The sequence below is a fragment of the Mastigoproctus giganteus genome, chromosome 10 (assembly GCF_048544385.1).
Source record: "Mastigoproctus giganteus isolate SK-2022 chromosome 10, ASM4854438v1, whole genome shotgun sequence".
Classification (NCBI taxonomy): domain Eukaryota; kingdom Metazoa; phylum Arthropoda; class Arachnida; order Uropygi; family Thelyphonidae; genus Mastigoproctus; species Mastigoproctus giganteus.
The window spans coordinates 114668770-114690599 of NC_143584.1; the positions used below are offsets into that span (position 1 = coordinate 114668770).

The following is a 21830-nucleotide window of genomic DNA, read 5'->3' on the forward strand; positions in this document are numbered from 1 at the left end:
CGTTCAACATCCTCTACCGCATGACGAAGGCATTTCGGACCCTGCAATGCTATATAATTCCGATTTGTCTTTGTGCCCCCTACACCTCCTGCAAGTTTGTTGCACTGGTAGTGAATCACCCTATATATATATATATATATATATATATATATATATATATATATATATATATATATATACACACACACACACACACACACATGTGCGGGCGCCTCTGTAGCCAGGTGGGAAGGAGCAGCAGTGCGTAGCATACACTTCTTGATTAGACTCGTGGTTCGAGCCCGTCACCACCAAATACAGAGGATGCGGAAAGGTCAAGGAATGACCACCGCATATCCCGGAGCAAAATGGCCTTAGTTGCTAATGCTCCTAAAAACCAAACAAACAAACACACACATGTATATATATATATATATATATATATATACATTAAACTTTCCAAAAGGTATGGTAGTACATCTGTTAATATTGTTGTTGTGCTGAGAATTTTTTGGCACATGGGCCTCCTGTGCCATATTGTGCCTGCATTTGTTAAAAACCATTTCAAGTGAAAATAAACTGAACATGTGCAATGAAGATGTATTATTTTAATTTAATTTTTCTCCCTTTTGCTGACGCAAAATCATTAATAATTTTATCATAATTTATGTTTCATGCAAGGATGAAACAAATTCTTGTGAAAGGACCTTTCACAAGAGGCTACTATTACAGGCAGGGTAAGAAAAATACGTAATGCCATTTCGGTTTGGATAACACAATACTCCTGAATCAATGGGGGAAGATACATGTGTGTGTGTGTGTGTGTATTTATATATATATATATATATATATATATATATAGATAGATAGATAGATAGATAGAAAGTTAAAATCATTGGTTCTATGTAATAATTCACAAATCATTACAAATAACCACAAAATATACTCATATTATTTTCAGGCAATACAAAATATATTACCTGAAAATAATAATTACCTATTTCCATTATCGTTTTTATAACTATTTACTTTTTTTTTTTTTAATTTTATTTTTATAATCAAATTCTTATGTAGTCAGGAAATTGTTTTTTTTTATTCTTTCTAAAAACAAAAAAAAAAAAAGTATATAGTTTGTCCATTATTGTTTTTATAATTATCTACTTTTTTTTTATAACCAAATTCTTATGTAGTCAGGAAATTGTTTTTCACTCTTTCTGAAAACGAAAAAAAATTACTGCAAGTACGTATTGCCAGTATATAGTTAATTTCACGCATGCTCAGTCAAGTCGGAACTGCCAGTCAGAATACAATTCACGTCAGGCTGGCGGTGACTTGCTGAAGGACCGTGATTCACGACAGTAAAGTGCGGGATTACCAGGTTATGTTGTGCCACTATGTGGGAAAGATTCAAGCGAAAAAAAAACAGAAGTAACACGCTAACCCGAAGATTACAGAACCCCTTTAGGTTATTGTTGATTCCATTTTTCGTTTAAATCCCTCCCGAATACTGAAATTTTTCTTTACTAGACTTTCATCGTGCCCACTAACCTGACCAGAAAAGTAAGCAGAAAATGAAAAAAAAAAAAAAACAGTACCCTGTTGTCGCCGACCTGTACATCGCATTCCTAGTTACTTCATCATATTATTTACTATGCTCGTAGCACTGGTATACATGCAAGTATACTTTCACTGCTTTTACTCTAACATGTTTTAACCCTAACACAGTTCACGTAGTTGCTTGATTCTGAGACCCCAGCAGGCCTTGAAAATCATGATATGTTTGATATTAATATTGATCTTTACCTATTTTGACACATCCTTTGGAGGAATTATAATTCACTCGTTGTCGCAGTAATGATGCATACCTTGCACAATTTTTTTCCAGAACACTCAACACTGCCATCGCAAAAAAACAATAATCACCCTACTATGATCACACAGCAGTTACTACTCTGTAGCTGGGATAACGAACACAACCGAATGAAAATTGTTGGAGAAATAGTCGAATAAATTCAATCAGTTTTTCATTCGATCAAATACACGTGGCGCTGCAAGTATCGTAATGCTGCTTCACTAAATAGTTTAGCTACTACTCTATGTCTGTGGGTTAGGAAATACAAGTACAGTTCTCGACTTTATGAGTTAATTCGTTCCTAGCGCGCGCTGGTAAAGCGAGAATTGAATTCCATAGACATAATGTTAAAAATAGGGGTTTACTTTCTCAAGAATGAAATTAGTTAGCTAATTAGTTTATTATTCTTATTAGCCTTATGGTACAAGGAAGCCTGGGGCTTATGCTGCACCAGGCAAAAAAAAAAAAAAAAAAATTCCGAATTACTCCGAGAGAGAGAGAGAAGTAGAAGGGAATCACCAAGAAAGAGAAGAATGATGATATCCAGCTCAGGACCCTGGTGTGCCAAGCCCATACTCACTAGATGTGAGCCCCTGGGGTTATGTTTAAACAATGATTGATTTATCCAAAGAAATGAAAACGTAGCCTGTAAAATCAAGCCAATTATAATAATAAAGAAATTATTTATGACTTACAAATTTTAAAGAATGTTTATTCTTCATCATCGACTAAATGCACACTCGTTGATTACTTATTATTGGCTCAGCACTGCTTGGTTTGTTGCACAAGGAGTCATCTTCTTCAGAAATGCTTCAAGAGACGTTTGTTTTCAAGATAATCTTCTATTTTCTTAATAAATTTCAATAGATGCATAAGCATTTTTTAACGGAACGCACAAATTGCAACTAACGTGATTTGCGCGAAGTAACCAGTTTACGAAGCTTTAAAAAAATGAATGAAGGGAAGATTCTGAAAATTTATTTATGTTTTTTATACGATTGAAGATTACAGTAAAGGGCAAACACATTTCACCATAATAACGCAAAAAAACAATTCCAGCTACCGGTATTTTCGCAAATGCAATAACATCCAGTGTACTACCCGTTTATAATTGCTTGCAGTAACAGAAAAGCCCAATAAACCGGAAATTGCAAATTGTTTTTATTGTTTTATGATCGTGACCTCCAGAAATGTGCTTTAGAAAAATTGTCAAAAAGGCGTTCAAAATTGGTTCTTATAATAGAACAAAGGATAACGATGAAAGTGTAGTGCATTTTAGTGACTTGAATTGGTAACTAATACAATTTACTCTATAAAAACGACCTTTTAGAGAGTTATATAGCGAAAATTTCAACTTCTGAGGTCGTGGAACGAATTACCAAAAAACAATGTGTTATTGGGTCCACATTACGATATTTTCACGATACGATGGTATCTCTGGAGCGGATTAATATCGTAAAGCGGGGTACACTGTATTGTATAGCTATGCGCGGAGTTTGAAATGCAATATTTATGAATGTTTCATATTTTCAGTTTTGTTGATACTTGATACTTTGAAAAAAAAAAAAAAATCGTAAACCCGGGAACTCGTAAAGCGAGAACTGCCTGTAGTCAGTTTAGCAAATGCCACCTGTAATGTATAGTATATATAGACATACTGTAGATATATTATTATTATTATTAGCCACAGAGTGCAAGGAAGCCTGAGGCTTATGCTGCACCAGCCAAAAAAAAAATTTCTATGTGTGTGGGAGAGAGAAGTAGAAGGGAAGAAAGGGAAAGAAAGAGAAAAATTATGACATCCAGATCAGGACCCTGGGTGTGCCAAGCCCATACTCACCACCAGATGTGAGCCCCTGGAGGATTATAATCGCTTTACTTATACCAACTTGTAACTATGCAGTATTTTTTTTTTTTTTTCACTTTATAGATATCCATATTGTGTTTAATAGTTACATTTTCTCAATATGGTAAGGTGAGCTCTTGGTTCCAAATGTAGTGCAGTTTCTTTCATTTCTATGCAATATAAAAACTGCAGAGGTAGAATAAGAAACATTTCTGCTTAGTTTTCTTTTGAAATATTCCGTCGTCATGGATCTGGTAACTTTCTGAGGTACTCAAAATGAGTAAATAGATTCATAGCTATCGATCTTCTATCTTGTATGTTCTTTTCTGGTGGCCCCAAGACACTCGCCCAAACCTACCCCCAATCCTATCTACAACAAACTCTGAATAGAGGTTCGAATACATGCCATGCATGTTGCACCCAGGCCATCCCCCCACAGCGAAGCAGCCAACACCCAGACAGCTGTCTCCCGGTGACCGTCCGGATAAGTAGAGCCACACCTGGGTCCACTATAGCCCTCACTGTGCAAATTAGCACCAACTCCACACCCACCTGAGGCAGAACTAAACAGGTGGGTGCCAACATTCCGCGCTCTATTGACCCACCAGAATGCCTGCTGGGCATTCTGGTGGGTCGCAGTCAGCTATATATTCATAGCTGACTGCTTTCGATTTCTTTTGGATAATGATTATAAAATGCCCAGACGAATGGGAGCAGACATTAGGCAGCTACAGTGCACGGTGCGCAATTCCATAGCGTGACCATAATATTACCTACACTGGTGTGCAAAACTTAAGGGCCAACACTATTTATAAAGGTTACAACCACAAAATCTTTACTTAAGGTACTGTTTACTGATGAGAAATATTCAGTATGAGCAGCGATTCTGGACGTCAGCTAATCTGGCAAGAGGTTGGCACACAGCATCGCCCCATAAACATCACTGAAAGGGACCGATATGGCGGTCGAGGTGTTCTCGTCTGGGGAGGCGTTATCTTGGATGGGCGTATACAACTCCAGATACTGGAAGGCGGTACTGTAACCGGTGCACGCTGCTGTACTGAGGTAATCCTTCCCCATGTGCGTCTGTTCCGAGGTGCCATTGGCCCCGAATTCGGGTTTATGGATGATAACACCACACCCCATTGCACTGCAGTTGTTGTTATGCTTTTGGAAAGTGAGGACTTTGTTGGTAGGCATTAGCTTGCCTGTCCCGTCGATCTAATTATCACATAGAACACATTTGGGATGCTCTGGGGGAAGCCTAGCGGCACACCCCCGCCAACCAAAAAATGTGCACCAGCTGAAAATGGCGCTGACAGAGGAATGGACGATGTTACCGCAAGAACTTGTCAACAACATTGCTCTAAGTATGGTCAGGCAGTACAAAGCCTGCATCGACATTCGGGCTCACCATATCTCCTACTGAGGACCACCTCTTCCCTTTGTTCCATCTTTGGCAGTGATGCATCTGTATCACGGCAGCCAGTGCTATGTTGCCATTTTTGAATAAAGTCCCTCTGTACCGTTTTGTTTTGATGTTGTTTCCTTCATCATTTTTGTACCTCACGAGGTTCCTTTGGTATGCTTTTCCCATATCCAGGCCTCTCCTATGAGAAGCTACAGGTGAAAACCTGACTGCTCCTTAAGTTTTGCACACAAGTGTATTTCCAAATCGGAAATAAACATAATTCAACCAAATTTAGTTTGAATGTTTATTATCTTCAAATAATACAGTTTAACTAAGCACCAAGCAGTTCGAGGCATATATAAAATCTTTTATTTCTTCTTTCGCATTCATAGTCGATTATGAATGCCAAAATGCGCATTGTTATTATTAATGCATTTCGCATTATTAATGCGAAATGCGCATTATTATTATTATTACTTTTTTCTTTTGGAATTATTCCTTCCCGGGACGGGCAATGGTACCAAAAGTATGGAGTGGTTGGGTTGTGTCTGGTTACAATTATTAATTTTAATGTAAGTCGAAGTAGGCTGACTATCCTCCAGAAGTTCAGGATCGTGGCTGTCTGCAGTTCCATGTAGAGGCTGGCCTCTACTAACGCGATTATTTCGTCCCGCGAGCGCGTCGCGCAAAACGGAAAATACATTAATCCAATATGTTAATCAATAGGAAAAATTATAATTGGTCCTTGACTTTCTGGAATGGCAATAAAGAATTTTAAAAATACCTTTTAAATAACTTTTTAACTGTATACAATGTAAAAGATAATGAAAATAATTATGGAATTAAATATATATTTCTTAAAACAGAGGTTCCCAAACTGTGCTCCGCGGAATATTTTAAATTTTCGAGGGAAACACAGCGATACTCGATATCTGTGGGACACCGCGCAAACTACTAGCTCGATGTACTTCACAGTTTGAACATTTCTTAGGTTGTTTGGACCTAACTACTAAACGGAACTGTTAGGTATTTCTTTTGGTCTGGGTGTGACGTGAAAAAATTACTGAGACACTAAGGGTGCCGTGAAAGTTTGGGAAGCAATAACATAAAATACACAATGAACAAATGACTGTTGCGGAAATATTTGAACAGTGTTGACTTTCTCTTTTCATCAATCAATTTCCGATAGTCGACAACAATCTTCTCTGGAACCCTGGCGAAATAAATATCGCAGAGAACCTCAAACCTTTTGTTTGAGGTTCTCTGCAATACAAAAGATTTCATCTAGTTCTTTAACCGTTATCTCCTTCGCGGTAACATTTTCATCTGGCTCATTTAAAAATTAGAAATTACAATTTTTAAATGCAAGTCTGCATTGACTTTATTAACCAGAGACAAACAAGTAACACGTCTTCTTCCGATGGTTGATGGAACACACCGAGTTGGGCAGCAGCCAAACGTTTGTTTATTGCCCGTCTGACGCGCGATTCAAATCTTTTTCAACTATCGCATTAAAAAAAAAAAAAAATGATAGCGTTAACTGGAAATATGCATCGTGTAAAGTGAAAAGTGGCATAATTTTTTCAAATAGCGGTAACTGAAAAACGCGTTAATCGAACTCGCGTTATGCGAGGCCTGTCTATAATTGTTCTCTGGGAGGCCAATTGCTGCTAGGTTATTATGGAAGTTCACTGGCACTAATGGTGGTTGACACGCTGATCGACATGGTCTTTACTTGTTCAAAATATCATATTTCTTTGACTTCCTGTCTTAGGTCTGTCTGTGATTTCTCATCGCTTCCTTGTAGCTCTTACTATTAGCATTAGCATTAGCATTAGTAATGGCATGTGATGCAAAAAAGCAAGGTCATATAGCATCAGCCAAAAAAAAAAAAAAAAAACCTTCCTATTTCACCCATCCATTTGCTCCATATGTTTCTATAGCTATCAACTTCTACGACAGATGGAAATTTTTTCCAGCAATCAACCACACTCTTGGTAAAGGCAAATTTCCGCACATCAATTCCAAACAACTGTCTTTCCTCAATTTAAATTTATGTCGCCTAAGGCGATTAAGCGGGGCAAGAGTAAAATTCCATCAACGTTGAGCTTGGTCAAACCATTCAAACTTTCTACAGTTCAACCAGATCACCTGGTTGAACAAGGAATAGGCATAGGAGCATGTATGCTTGCATGTATACCAATGCTAGAAGTATAGTAAATAAATTTGATGAATTTGAAGTGTTGGTCAAGACATCAAAGGCGGATATTGTTGGGATAGCAGAGACGTGGTGTCACAAAGATATAAGGAATGCAGAACTGGAATTTGGGGAGTACAATGTGTACAGAAAGGATAGACAGGACAGAAAGGGAGGGGGTGTTATGCTGTTAATTAAGAAAAACATAAAATCAAAGGAAGTGCACCCAGTTAATATAGATGAACAGTGCTCTGTTGAGTCAGTTTGGTGCGAGATAAGCACTGCGAAAGGAAAAATAAGGGTAGGAGTGTGTTATAGGCCTAATGACTTGAATGAGTACAATGAACAATTGTACAGAGAAATAGAGTGGGCCAGTAAATCTGAATGTCTTATAATGGGGGATTTTAACTTCCCAGATATTGACTGGAACTTGTGGGTTGGTCACTCACACACCAGTCAGACTTTTGTGGATTTATTGGATGATTGTTTTCTGCAGCAGCATGTTCGAGAGGCAACCAGAGAAAGTAACACTCTTGATCTGGTTATCAGCAGTGATCATTCGTGTATTAAGAATTTGCAGATAAAGGAACCACTAGGTGGCAGTGATCACAATGTGCTGAAGTGGGATTTACTCAAAGAGGTAACTACCGTCAGGGGTAAAGGAAAGGGTTTTTGCTTCCGTAAAGGGGAGTACAGTGGTCTCAGACAGTTTTTAAATTCTGTACAGTGGGATCAACTGACGATGTTACCAACAGTAAATTCTAAGTGGGAAGCATTCCAGGAATTAATCGTGGAAGCTACTAGACTTTATATACCGATTAAGAAATATCGTTCAAGGTTTAGGCCTAAATGGTTATCAAATGAACTAATGAGACTCGTGACAGAGAAGAAAAATGCATGGGATGCATATAAATTATCAGGTGACGCAGAAGCCTGTGGCAGATATAAGCTAGTCTGTAATCAGGTCACAAAGGAGGTTCGGCAGGCGAAGGCGGATTACGAGAAATCTTTAGCAAAGGATGCTAAGAAAAACAGCAAGGATTTCTTTACTTATATAAACTCTAAAAGGAAGGGGATGAATATGATTGGTCCACTTGACATCGATGGTTCGACTGTTGATGATCCTGCTCAGATAGCAAACAAACTGAATGAGTATTTTGCATCTACATTCACACGTGAGGAATTATTACAGTTTGAAAATGGAAGAAGGTTATCAAATTGTAGCAGTGTGCTTAATGATTTTGTAATAACTGAGAGCAAAGTGGAGGAGAAATTGTTGAAGTTAAACATAAGAAAGGCACCTGGGGTGGATGGGATCTATCCAGTTATTTTAAAGGAGGCGGCAAAGCAACTAAGCAAACCCTTAGCCAAAATTATGAGAGCATCCTTGAACTCAGGGGAGGTTCCCACCGACTGGAGTTGTTCAAATGTGTCCCCAATTCACAAAGGTGGATCGAAGGGTGACACGAGTAATTACAGACCAGTTAGTTTAACTTCTGTTCCGGGTAAAATAATGGAGTCACTGGTTAAAGATGCATTGCAGAATCATCTAGACAAGACTGCAGCAATAATTCAAACACAGCATGGGTTTGTTAAGGGAAAGTCTTGTCTGACAAATTTGATTGGTTATTATGATGTGGTCACAAAGGAACTGGATGCGAAAAATAATTTTGATATCATATACTTGGATTTCAGGAAAGCTTTTGACACTGTTGCGCATGGAAGACTACTGTACAAATTGGAGCAGAATGGTATTAAGGGTAAGTTGCTACAATGGATGAAAGGATGGTTAAGTGGGAGAAGACAGAGGGTGGTAATCAATGGGTGCTGCTCTTCGTGGACTAATGTTATTAGTGGAGTCCCACAGGGTTCGGTGTTGGGTCCACTGTTGTTTTGTGTATTTATCAATGATATTGATGAAGGTATATCAGGCTTAATGTCGAAGTTTGCAGATGACACAAAGGTTGGCAGGGTTGTTAATGACAGTAATGGCAGTGTACTACTGCAACAGGATCTAGATAATTTGGCTAGATGGGCTAAGAAGTGGCAACTGAAGTTCAACCTTGACAAATGCAAAGTACTGCATATGGGTAGAAGTAACCCCAGAGAAACGTACCAACTGTGTGGTACTACACTTAAGGTGGTAGAAAATGAAAAAGACCTGGGAGTAATTGTGCTGTCAGATATGAAGTTTTCTGAGCAATGCAGACAGGCTGCTAGGGCAGGTCATGGGGTTTTGTCAATGATATATAGGAATTTTGCTAGCAGGGAAAAGGAGGTGATTGTCCATCTGTATAAGGCAATGGTCAGGCCACGCCTTGAGTATTGCGTACAAGTCTGGAGGCCTCATTTTAGGAAGGATGTAGATTTGCTTGAGCGTGTACAGAGAAGAGCAACACGATTGGTGAGGGGAATGAAGGGATTCTCTTACCAAGAGAGGCTTAAGTTCTGCAAATTGCAGTGGCTGGAGACTAGGCACCTGCGCGATGATCTGATTGAGGTCTATAAGGCCTTGAATGGGTTGAGCACGCTGAATTCTGATGGGATCCTTCCACTTGTTCAGATTACGAACCTACGGGGACATAAGTTCAAATTAAGAAAGGACAGATGTAGAATAGATGTGCGGAAATTTGCCTTTAGCCAGCGGGTGGTTAATTGCTGGAACAAACTTCCATCTGTCGTTGTGGAAGTTGATAGGTTAAATAAATTTAAGGAGGAACTGGACAGGCATTTGGAGGGAATGGTGTGATGATTTTTTTTTTTTTTTTTTTTTTTTGGCTGATGCTGCATAAGCTCCTACACTTGCTTTCTTGCATCATGTGCCACTACTACTACTACTACTACTACTACCTCTCAGGTGCCTAGTCACCAGACACTGAAATTTGAAAATCTTAAGCCTTTCTTCGTAAGAGCAACCCTTTGTTCCAATCACTACTATTGTTGCCCTTCTCTGTACTCGTTCCAGCAGCTCTACATCCATCCCAGACCTTTATCCCGAACTCAAACTGTGGGCTGACCACTGCTATATACAAATGGATATTATTATTATTATTGTTATTATTAGCCATATGGTGCAAGGAAGCCTGAGGCTTATGCTGCACCAGCCAAAAAAAAAAAAAAATCTCCAAGTTACCATGAAAGAGTGAGAGAGAGAGAGAGAGAGTCAGGAATAGAAAGGAATCACCAAGAAATAGAAGAATGATGATATCCAGCTCAGGACCATGGGTTTGCCAAGCCCATACTTACCAGAAGTGAGACCCTCCGGTTATATAATCACCCCTTTATCCCTGCTAGAAATATTACTGTATATCATTGACAAGACACCATGAGCTACTCTTGCAGCCCCTTTTGAACTGCTCAGGGAACTTCATATCTGCCTGCACAATTACCCCCAGGTCCTTTTCATTCTCTACCACTGTCAGTGTAGTACCACAGAGTTGATACGTTGCTCTGGGGTTGCTGTTTCCCATATGTAGTACTTTACATTTGTCAATGTTAAACTTCATTTGCCACCTCTCAGCCTATCTGCTCAACTTTTCCAGATCCTGTTGCAGCAGCAGCATAGCGTCAGTAGTGTCCTTAACAACCCTGTCAACCTTTGTATCGTCTGCAAAATTGGACATTAAGCTTGATATACCATCATCAATATCATTTATAAATACAGAAAACAATAATGGACACAACACCGAACCCTGAGGGACTCTACTAATAACATTAGTCCACGATGAGCAGTGTCCATTGATTACCACTCTGTCTTCTCCCCCTCAACCTTCCCTTTATCCATAGCAGCAATTTGCCTCCAATGCCACACTGCTCCAATTTGTGCAGCAGTCTTCGAGTGCAACAGTATCAAAAGCCTTTCTAAGATCCAAATATATAATATCAAAGTTATTCCCTGCATCCAGTTCTTTTGTGACTGCATCATAGTATCCACTTTCCCTTAACAAAACCATGCTGTGTCCGAACTATAACTGAAGTCTTGTCTAGATAATCCCGCAGTGCTTCTTTAACCAGTGCCTCCATTAATTTTCCTGGAACAGAAGTTAAACTCACAGGTCTATAATAACTTGTTGCAGCCTTTGATCCTCCTTTGTGAATTGGGGTCACATTTGCACATCTCCAGTCTATGGATACCTCCTCTGAGACCAAAGAAGCTCTCATAATTATAGCTAAGGGTTTACTTACTTCCTTTGCTGCTTCCTTTAATACAAATGGATATATCTCATCCACCCGGGCGCCTTTTTTATGTTTATCCTCAACAATTTCTCCTCCACTTTCCTCTCAGTTATTACAAAATCATCTAGCTCACTGCCAGAGTTTACTTCACCTTTGGCATTCCCCTTCCTGAATAACTCCTCATGTGTGAATGTAGATGCAAAATAATCGTTTAGTTTGTTAGCTTCCTGAGCAGAATCATCAACAGTTGAACCGCCAATAATCAGAGGACCCCTCTGATTGATCCCTTTCCTTCTAGAGTTTACATAGGTAAAGAACTCCTTTCTGTTTTTCTTTGCATCCTTTGCCAAGGATTTCTCATAATCTGTCTTTGCCTGCCTAATCTCCTTTGCGACTTGGTTATAGACCAGCTTATATTTGTCATAAGGGCTTCCATGTCACCCATTAATTTATATGTATCCCATGCATTTTTCTTCTCTGCCATATGTCTCATTAGTTCATCTGACAACCATTTAGGCCTAAACCCTGAACAATATTTCTTACTTGGTATGTAAAGCCTAGTAGCTTCCAAGATAAATTCTTTGAATGCTTCCCAGTTTGAATTTGCTGTTGTAACATCATCAGTTGGTCCCACTGTAGTAGTAGTAGTAGTAGTAGTAGTGGCATGTGATGCAAGAAACCAAATGTATGAGCTTATGCAGCATCAGCCAAAAAAAAAAAAAAAAAAAAATCACACCATTCCCTCCAAATGCCTGTCCAGTTCCTCCTTAAATTTATTCAACCTATCAACTTCCACAACGACAGATGGAAGTTTGTTCCAGCAATTAACCACCCGCTGGCTAAAGGCAAATTTCCGCACATCTATTCTACATCTGTCTTTTCTTAATTTGAATTTATGCCCCCTTAGGTTCGTAATCTGAACAAGTGGAAGGATCCCATCAGAATTCAGCGTGCTCAATCCATTCAAGTATAGAATTTAAATACTGTCTCAGCCCACCGTAGTCGCCTTTATGAAAGCAAAAACCCTTCCCTTCACCCCTGATGGTAGTTACCTCTTTGGTAGTAACCTCGAGGATAACACGGTGGTTACAGTCACTGCCTCACGGCTCTGGATGAGCAAGTCTTGAATTGTAATACTGTGAATGACTTCAAGGTATATTTTTTTTTTACTCCGTGAATGAGGTAACCTGTCTAAGGAGACTGTAGTCAGATTTTTAATCCCAGAGAGCTGTAGCTAAGCAAAACACTGAGACAGACAAGAGAAGAGAAGCAATTTTTGGACATAATATACATAAATCGATGAAGTTGTTTTTGGGTAACTCTAATATAACATTTTTTTATTTTTATTTTATAGAACGAGTGCATCCCCTAACCGCAAAGGGCTGAGTTGTTTTGTAAAGTAGGAAGCATTTTGCTTAGTGGTTGCTCTTTATAGCTAAGTTTTTGCTTATGAAAATTCCCAAGTAGGTCAGTTTGAACCACCCAATGTCACAATTAAAAAACATAATTTCGTAGAAATTGAAATAATGTCATCTTTGTTTTATCTACTTTTTATTTTGTTAATTTTCATCCTATTAATGTTTCATTTCCTCGAATTTTGCTTCCTACGCGATTACCTATTTCTCCTATATGTATCGGCGCTTGTTACATCAATAAAACCAGCTGTATTGGAGTGTATACCCTCTGAATTTTTTTAGGTGAATAGAGTATACCTTCTGCTTTTTGAAAGACTTGAGAAAACAAATATTATTAAAATATTTAACATTATAGCATTCATAGTATACTTTCTGCTAATTTTACTACAGCACTGAATAAAGCTACTAAAAAAAACTGAGTTCTGGAGTCCTTGCCAGATTGTGGAATAACTTGTAGGCGCTCCTTTACGATCGTATGATCTGCGCTAGTAGCACAGTGGTACACCAATGTCTTACTTAGCCCAGGTGGATATGGATGAAGTTCGAATCCCGTCATAACGCCACTTACTTTTGTGGTTTTTTTTTTTTTTTTTTTTTCTTTTACTGCGTTGCTCAGGTAGATAGCAAGGTTTTTTCTCCCCGGGAAACCTGGGGTATTTAATCCAGCGAAGCAGGCAAATCGACCAGAGAAAACATGCAATTTACAGACACTATAGTATGGGTAGATGAAATAACTTTTCGGGTGACCCTATTATTAAAAGTTTTTTTTTTTTTTTTTGTCTTATGTTTTATATAATTTAAGCGTTTTTGTCACTTAAATGCGCAGTCCCTAATTTTGCTAGCAATTATTCTTCTCGGGTATTTTAATGAGGCTTTTAAAGCGGCACAAGCTGTCTGAAAATTTTCAGAAGAAAAATTATTGTAATTAACACGAAATATATTTTTTGCTGAACTGTACTTTTCGACAACTAACAAAATAACGGATTTTTAAAAATTCGGCGCCAATACGTGCAGAAGTGAGTGATATACGATTTCCCGCTTCCTTATCAGCTGAGCGCGGGTGTTCTCTGGGTTGTATATTTACAGAGTTTAGTCTGCTTTGCCTAATCTGTTTAGAATTTTATTGTGATATGTGGTTATCTTTTTGCCATATATTTCGTATAAGAGAACTTTCAGATTTAATAATATTCAAATAGAAATCAAACTTGAATATACGTGTTTAAATATAATTACCAATGTTGATCGATAATGTGCGCGAGCTTTAAATACAGAAATGAGATAATTCGGCGTGTTGTAACGTGATTCATAAAGTGGTTTTGGATTTCTGTTTTGGTTGAATGGGAATGGCACTCAAAGTAGTATATAAATATTTTTTTATATCGCTTATCTTAATTCATATTTGTATATCAGAAAGTATCTGGGAATGGATGTTTGGAGAAAAATCTATTAAAGAAGTTAATACGAATTCCGCTGCCGAAAAAGGTAGTGATGTTGGAACACTCGTGTCAGTTCCTTTTGAAGTCTTAAGTATTGATGAAAAATTTTTAGCTGAAGCAGAAAAAGTAGGCCTCCAGTTATCAAATTTAGACCGGTGTCATCACAAGGTAAGTTGTGGCACTTTATTTATCAAGGAACTGCAAAAGGCGATATAGTATGTGTTGATAATTTTAATTGGGGATAATGATAATTGCATTATTAGTAATAGTAACATGTGATGCAAGAAAGCAAGCGTGTGAGCTTATGTAGCATCAGCCAAAAAAAAAAAAAAAAAAAAATTCAAACAACCATTACTTCTAAATGTTTGCCCATTCATCTTTAAATTTATTTAACCTATAAACTTCCACAACGACAGTTTGTTCCAGCAATTAACCACCCGCTGGCTAAAGGCGAAATTCCGCACATCTATTCTACAGCTGTCTTTCCTCAATTTGAATTTATGCCCCATTAAGTCGTAATATGAACAAGTGGAAGAATCCCATGCTCAACCCATTGAAGGCCTTATACACCTCAATCAGATCACTTTGCAGGTGCCGCATCTCCAGCTGCTGCAATTTGCAGAACTGAAGCCTCTCTTGGTAAGAGGATCCCTTCATTCCCCTCACCAACCTTGTTGCCCTTCTCTGTACATGCTCCAGCAAATCTACATCCTTCCTAAAATGAGGCCTCCACACCTGTACGCAGTACTCAAGGAAAGACCTGACCATTGCTTTATACAGAGGGACAATCACCTCCTTTTCCCTGCTAGCAAAATTCCTGTATATCAGTGACAAAACCCCATGACCTGCTCAGGCAGCTTGTCTGCATTGCTCAGAAAACTTCATATCTGACTACACAATTACTCCCAGCTCTTTTTCATTTTCTATCACCCTAAGTGTAGTACCACACAGTTGGCACGTTCCTCTGGGTTACTTCTACCCATATGCAGTACTTTGCATTTGTCAATGTTAAACTTCAGTTGCCACTTCTCAGCCCATCTTCCCAAATTTTCTGGATCCTGTTGCAGTAGCACACTGCCATTACTGTCATTAACAACCCTGCCAACCTTTGTATCATCTGCGAACTTCGACACTAAGCCTGATATACCTTCATCAATAAATATACAAAACAACAGTGGACCCAATACCGAACCTTGTGGGACTCCACTAATAACATTAGTCCACGAAGAGCAGCACCCGTTGATTACCACCCTCTGGCTTCTCCCACTCAACCATCCTTTTATCCATTGTAGCATCATCATCATCAGCCATTTTCAATCCACTGCAGGATGAAGGCCTCTCCAGCAACTTTCCAGTTCCTTCTGTTTTGAGCACTGGCCATCCATTTACTACCGAAAAACTCATTAATTTCATCTATCCATCTCTGCCTTTGTCTTCCAGGTTTTCTTCTAGCTCCCCTTGGGTACCATTCTGTTATTTTCTTAGTCCATCTGTCATCATGTCTTCGAGCTATGTGTCCTGCCCAAGACCATTTTAGTTTTGATAAGAATGTCCTTTACTTGAGTTTGCTGCCTAATCCATGTGTTTCTCTTCTTATCTAACAGTCTGATTCCTAATATAATTCGTTCTATTCTTTGCTGTGTAGTTCTCAGCTTCTCTTCCATTCTTTTGGTGAGTGTCCAAGTTTCACTTCCATAAGTCATGGTGGGGAGTATACATTGGTTCATTATTTTACGTTTTAGACAAACTGGGATATTGCTCTTCAGTGTGTGACTATATTTCCTGAATGCTATCCATCCAAAATTTATTCTTCTCTTGACTTCCAGCCATTTATCATTATTACAGCTAATAACTTGTCCCAGATAAGTATATGACTCCACCTTTTCAATTACTGCTCCTTCAATTATTATTTCCCTTTCTGTGGTATACTTGTTCATCATTACTTTTGTTCTAGCCATATTCATCTTTAGTCCAAAATCCTTACTAACTGTGCATAACTGATTAAGATTTTCCTCTAATTCTTTGGGATCGTGGCTTATGACCACAATGTCATCTGCAAATCGTAAATGGTTTAGGTACCCTCCGTTCGCATTGACTCCTTTCTGCAACCAGTCTAATCTTCTGAAAGCTTCCTCAAGGTCAGCAGTAAACAGCTTCGGAGATATTGTCTCCTTGTCGAACTCCTTTCTCGATTTTAAATTTCCTACTGTCTTTGTCTAGTCTAATAAAGGAGGTAGCACTCTCATATATTTTCTTCAAAATCATAATATATGGGGTATCTATGCCTTGTCTTTCCAGTGCCCGAAACATTGCCTTATGCTGTATGGAGTCAAATGCCTTTTCATAATCCACAAATGCCAGGCATAATGGTGTTTTATATTCATTTGCTTTCTCCATTAGCTGTGATATTACGTGAAGGTGATCCATAGTTGAGAATCCTGTCCTAAAGCCAGCTTGCTCTTTCGGTTGATTCTCATCAAGTATTCTTTCTAATCTGTTAGTAATGACCCTTGTGAACAACTTGTAGATGTGGGATTACAAGCTAATTGGTCTATAATTTCCAATTTCTGATTTATCTCCTTTCTTATGCAGCAAAACTATGATTGCATTATTCCACTGCTTAGGCGTCACACCTTTTCTAATCCACTTTTTGAAGAGCCTTGCCAGTTTTTGAGTTATGTCTCTTCCTCCCAATTTTAACAAGTCTACAGTAACTTCATCTTCCCCCGGGGCTTTCTGATTCTTCATTTTCTTCAATGCATGTTCTACCTCATCAGGAAGAATATCTGGTATGTCGTATGTGTTGCTACTTTGCAATCCGTGTTGCCCACTGCTGGCATCATTCCCTCGCTCCTTGTATAATTCTCTATAGTAGTCTTCTGCTATTTGAATTATGCCTTCTCTGCTGTTTATAAGTACACCATCGCTATTCTTCAGTTTCAGTATCATTTGTCTTTCTGTATTACTGCTCATGGCTGCTGATTTAAATCCTTTGTTTTCCCTTAATGTTTGTTCTACTTTTCTTATGTTAAATCTTATGTCCTCTCTGAGTCTCTTTCTAATGGCCTTGCATAACTCAGTATACTCAATTTTCTCCCTGTCAGTGTTTTTCTTGCTCTTCATTTGTTGTCTTCGGTTCATCATGACTAATTTTTTCTTCTTTGGATTTCTTTTTCCCTATAGGTTTCTTGGGCTTTATCACTTTCAGAAAGTTGTAGTATTCTTTGTCGATATCTTGGTCCTGAGCAGTCTGCAGAAGCTCAAACTTGTTCTTAAGTTCCAGTACATACTACTTTTTCTCCTCCTCTGTTATCTCAGACCTTTGTATTATTTGTTCGAGTCAGTTTTTTCCTTTCCTTTCCTGCATCTATATATCAAGTGTACATCTTACCATTCTGTAATCACTTCCAACATTTACCTTATTCAGGACGGTAACATCATTCACAATATATCTTCTGTTAGTGAGGATGAAGTCGATTTCATTAGTTGTTAATCCATTTGGACTCTTCCATGTCCACTTTCTGTTCACCCTTTTCTTGAAAAAAGTGTTCATTACTGACAGTCCTTGAGATTCTGCAAATTCCACAAGCCTTTCACCTCTTTTATTTCTGTTACCAATTCCAAAATTTCCTATGGTTCCTCTTTCTGCGCTGTTTTGCCCTTTTCCAACCTTAGCATTGAAGTCCCCCATAATAATAGTGTAATGGGTTTTCTGCTCATCTTGAAGACTCAATTTCGGTGTACATTTCTTCAACCTCTTCATCATCATGGCTCGATGTTGGTGCATAAATCATTGTAATCTTTAGCTTGTACCTCTTAGAAATCTTGAGTATTAGTCTTGACACCCTTGGTGATGTAGTTTTGAATTCCAAAATGTTGTTTTTAAAATTTTTATGTACCAGAAACCCAACTCCACCTTCACTCCTTTCACTGTTTCCATTGGTGTACAGCAGATTTCCACTTGATAAACTTATAAGTGATTCATTTCTTCTTCTTGTTTCAGCCAAACCGATGATATTCCAATTCACATTTTCTAATTCCTTTTCCAGCTCTAATATCCTGTCTTTACCGATGAGTGATCTTACGTTATAACAGGCCAAGTTCAGTTTCCGTGCATGGTAGCCTGGTCGTACCCAGAGATTGTTAGCACCCTCTGCTTCCACTCTGATCCTCTCGCTGCCGTAAGAGGGAGAGTTTTTTTTTTTTTTTTTTTTTTTGATTTGGTAGTTGTTGGCGCATCGGCTTCTGTGGCCATATTGCACCTCCAAAGGTTTTTGCAGTACAGTGATCCAAGCCCGAGGCGGGAATCGAACCCGCGACCTTTGGGTTGCCGGGCAGGTACTTTACCCACTCGGCTAGCCCGGTCGGCTAAGAGGGAGAGTGAAAGCTGCTGGGGACTGAGGGCCATTTCTTTTGTCGTGCTGTCATATGCTGGAGGGTTTGGTCTTTTCCTCTTCACGCTGACCAGGCGTCTTGAAGAGAACCACTCTACACGTTCGTTGCCACCTAAGTGACGTAACAGGGCTTACCATCGAGAAGGTGTGCATGAGTGGATTTTAGGGAGGCAGGCCAACCGGACTTCTCCTAAATCTTCTGTAATAGAGAGATATTGGATCCATCAGTGTTTTAGGCTGAGTGTCTGATAACACACAGGATACCTGTTCCCCTCTAAGCCCCTTAATACCAATCTGCTTCAATTTGTACAATAGTCTTCCATGCGCAACAGTGTCAAAAGCTTTCCTGAAATCCAAATATATGATATCAAAATTATTTTTTGCATCCAGTTCCTTTGTAACCACATCATAATATCCTATCAAGTTTGTCAGACAAGACTTTCCCTTAACAAACCCATGCTGTGTCTGAATTATTGCTGCAGTCTTGTCTAGATGATTCTGCAATGCATCTTTAACCAGTGACTCCATTATTTTACCCGGAACAGAAGTTAAGATAACTGGTCTGTAATTACTCGTGTCACCCTTCGATCCCCCTTTGTGAATTGGGGATACATTTGCACATCTCCAGTCCGTGGGAACCTCCCCTGAGTCCAAGGATGCTCTCATAATTATGGCTAAGGGTTTGCTTAGTTGCTTTGCCTCCTCCTTTAATATAACTGGACAGACCCCATCCAACCCAGGTGCTTTTCTTATGTTTAACTTCAGCAATTTGTCCTACACTTTGCTTTCAGTTATTACAAAATCATTAAGTATCCTGCTACAATCTGATAACCTTCTGCCATTTTCAAACCCTAATAATTCGTCATGTGTGAATGTAGATGCAAAATACGCATTCAGTTTGTTTGCTATCTGAGCAGGATCACCAACACTCGAACCATCGATGTCAAGTGGACCAATCAGATTCATCCCCTTCCTTTTAGAGTTTATATAAGTAAAGAAATCCTTGCTGTTTTTCTTAGCATCTTTTGCCAAGGATTTCTCGTAATCTGCCTTCGCCTGCCTAACCTCCTTTGTGACCTGATTACAGACTAGCTTATATCTGCCATAGGCTTCTGAGTCACTTGATAATTTATATGCATCCCATGCATTTTTCTTCTCTCTCACGAGTCTCATTAGTTCATTAGATAACCATTTAGGCCTAAACATTGAACAATATTTCTTAATTGGTATGAAACTTTTAGTAGCTTCCAAGATTAATTCCTTGAATGCTTACCACTTAGAATTTACTGTTGGTAACATCGTCAGTTGATCCCACTGTACAGAATTTAAAAACTGTCTGAGACCACTGTACTCGCCCTTAAGGAAGCAAAAACCCTTTCCTTTACCCCTGATGGTAATTAAATCTTTAAGTAAATCCCACATCAGTACACTGTGATCACGTCCACCTAGTGGTTCCTTTACCTGCAAATTCTTAATACACGAATGATCACTGCTGATAACCAGATCAAGAGTATTACTCTCTCTGGTTGCCTCTCGAACATGCTGCTGCAGAAAACAATCATCCAATAAATCCACAAAAGTCTGACTAGTGTGTGAGTGACCAATCCACAAGTTCCAGTCAATATCTGGGAAGTTAAAATTCTCCATTATAAGACATTCCGATAGTGACTGCTAGATAAGTGTTAAATCGTTAAGTATCAATGAATTATTATGGCTTGAAGTAAAATACTTTATTTCATAATAATAGGGAAGAGTTGAATCTGTTACTGTGTTAAAAGGAATTCAGAAATTGAAAATATTACATTATGGATGACCTTTAAGGAATTCTTGAATTAAATTTTTTTTATTTTGTTTGTTCCTTCTACTGGGTTGTATGCACAGACAAATTTTATCACTCTACTTTGCATCTTAAATTTTGCTCACATAACTACTGGGTAATGTTTCCCAACAAATTCAAATTTTCTCCAGGCGAGCCTTAAAAGGTTCTACTACATCTTCTTTGCATTCTATCTTACTTAACAGAATAAATTAATTTATAAGTATATGATGTCAAAATTAATATTTTGCAACCATTTACTTTGTTACTGCATCATAGCATCCAGTCAGATTGGTCAAACACACTTTAACTGCTGAGTTTTCTGATGTCTTTTTTTATTTTATTATTTTTTTTATTATCAGGGATTGAAAACCATGGAATTGAGTCAATCATGATTAAAAAAGGTCAGAGACATTTTTGGACTTCATTTTTTTGCTGTGACTAAAATAATGAGCTTCTGGTGAAAATTGTTTGACAAAAATATCTGGTTTTTCTTTTGTTAAATTGGAAGAAAAAGTTCTAAAAGTAGGATGGTTCCTCCTCCAAGTAGATTAAAAATCTGATGCTGCACATTTGCATAAGTAAGCAGTGAATGTGATAAATAAATTCATTATAAGACTGCAATGTCACTGCATTACTTCTTTAACCAGCGACTCCATTGTTTTCTCTGGAACAGAGGTTAAGCTAACAGGTCTGTAATTAGCAATGGTGGCCCCTTTTGATCCCCCCTTGTGAATTGGGGATACATTTGCCCATCTCCAGTCTATATTCAGCGACATCTTCTGAATCCATAGATGCTCTCATAATTATGGCTAAAGATATTTACTGACCTATTTTGCTACCTGCCTTAACATAACTGGATAATTCCCATCCACCCCAAGTGCTTTTTTTATGTTTAGTTCAATAATTTCTCTTCGCTTTCCTCTCAGCTATAACAAAATCATTTTGCTCTCTGTTCTGTAATTTAATAAACTTCTGGTATCCACACCACAAAACATTCCACATGTGAATGTACAGGCAAAATACTCATTCAGTTTTTCAGCAACCCGAGCAGGATCATCAACAGTTAAACCATTCATATCTAGTGGACCAATGTGATTCAGCATTTTCCTTCTGGTGTTTACATAAAGTAAAGAAGTCTTTGCTACTTTTCTTTTGCATTCCTTGGCAGAGACTTCTCATAATCTTCCCTAGCTTGATTAACCTCCTTTTGACTTGATTTTCAGAACTAGTTTAAATATACTGCATTGTTTGGTATCACCTGATAACACTAGTCAACACGTAAAATTTTACAAAAACGAAAACACC

The 21830-nt window shown here is 38.4% G+C and overlaps 2 protein-coding genes across 3 annotated transcripts in view; one reads left to right on the forward strand and one right to left on the reverse strand.

Annotated features, from left to right (window-relative positions):
* Positions 1–1962, reverse strand: part of ND-SGDH (NADH dehydrogenase (ubiquinone) SGDH subunit) — a 37321-nt gene extending 35359 nt beyond the window's left edge. The window contains exon 1 of one of the 2 annotated variants that reach the window (XM_090382649.1): positions 1575–1707. In XM_090382649.1, the coding sequence (XP_090238775.1) occupies positions 1575–1602 (28 nt within the window). In that variant the 5' untranslated portion in view covers positions 1603–1707. Of the gene's footprint in view, positions 1–1574; positions 1708–1782 lie in introns of those variants that run through there. The other variant, XM_090382648.1, reaches the window with a different exon arrangement.
* A 12010-nt stretch (positions 1963–13972) lies between these two features.
* LOC150079236 (protein brambleberry-like) overlaps positions 13973–21830 on the forward strand; it is a 190781-nt gene continuing 182923 nt past the window's right edge. The window contains exon 1 of the mRNA XM_090382238.1: positions 13973–14480. Coding sequence (XP_090238364.1) covers positions 14214–14480 — 267 coding nt within the window. The 5' untranslated portion in view covers positions 13973–14213. The remainder of the gene's footprint in view (positions 14481–21830) is intronic.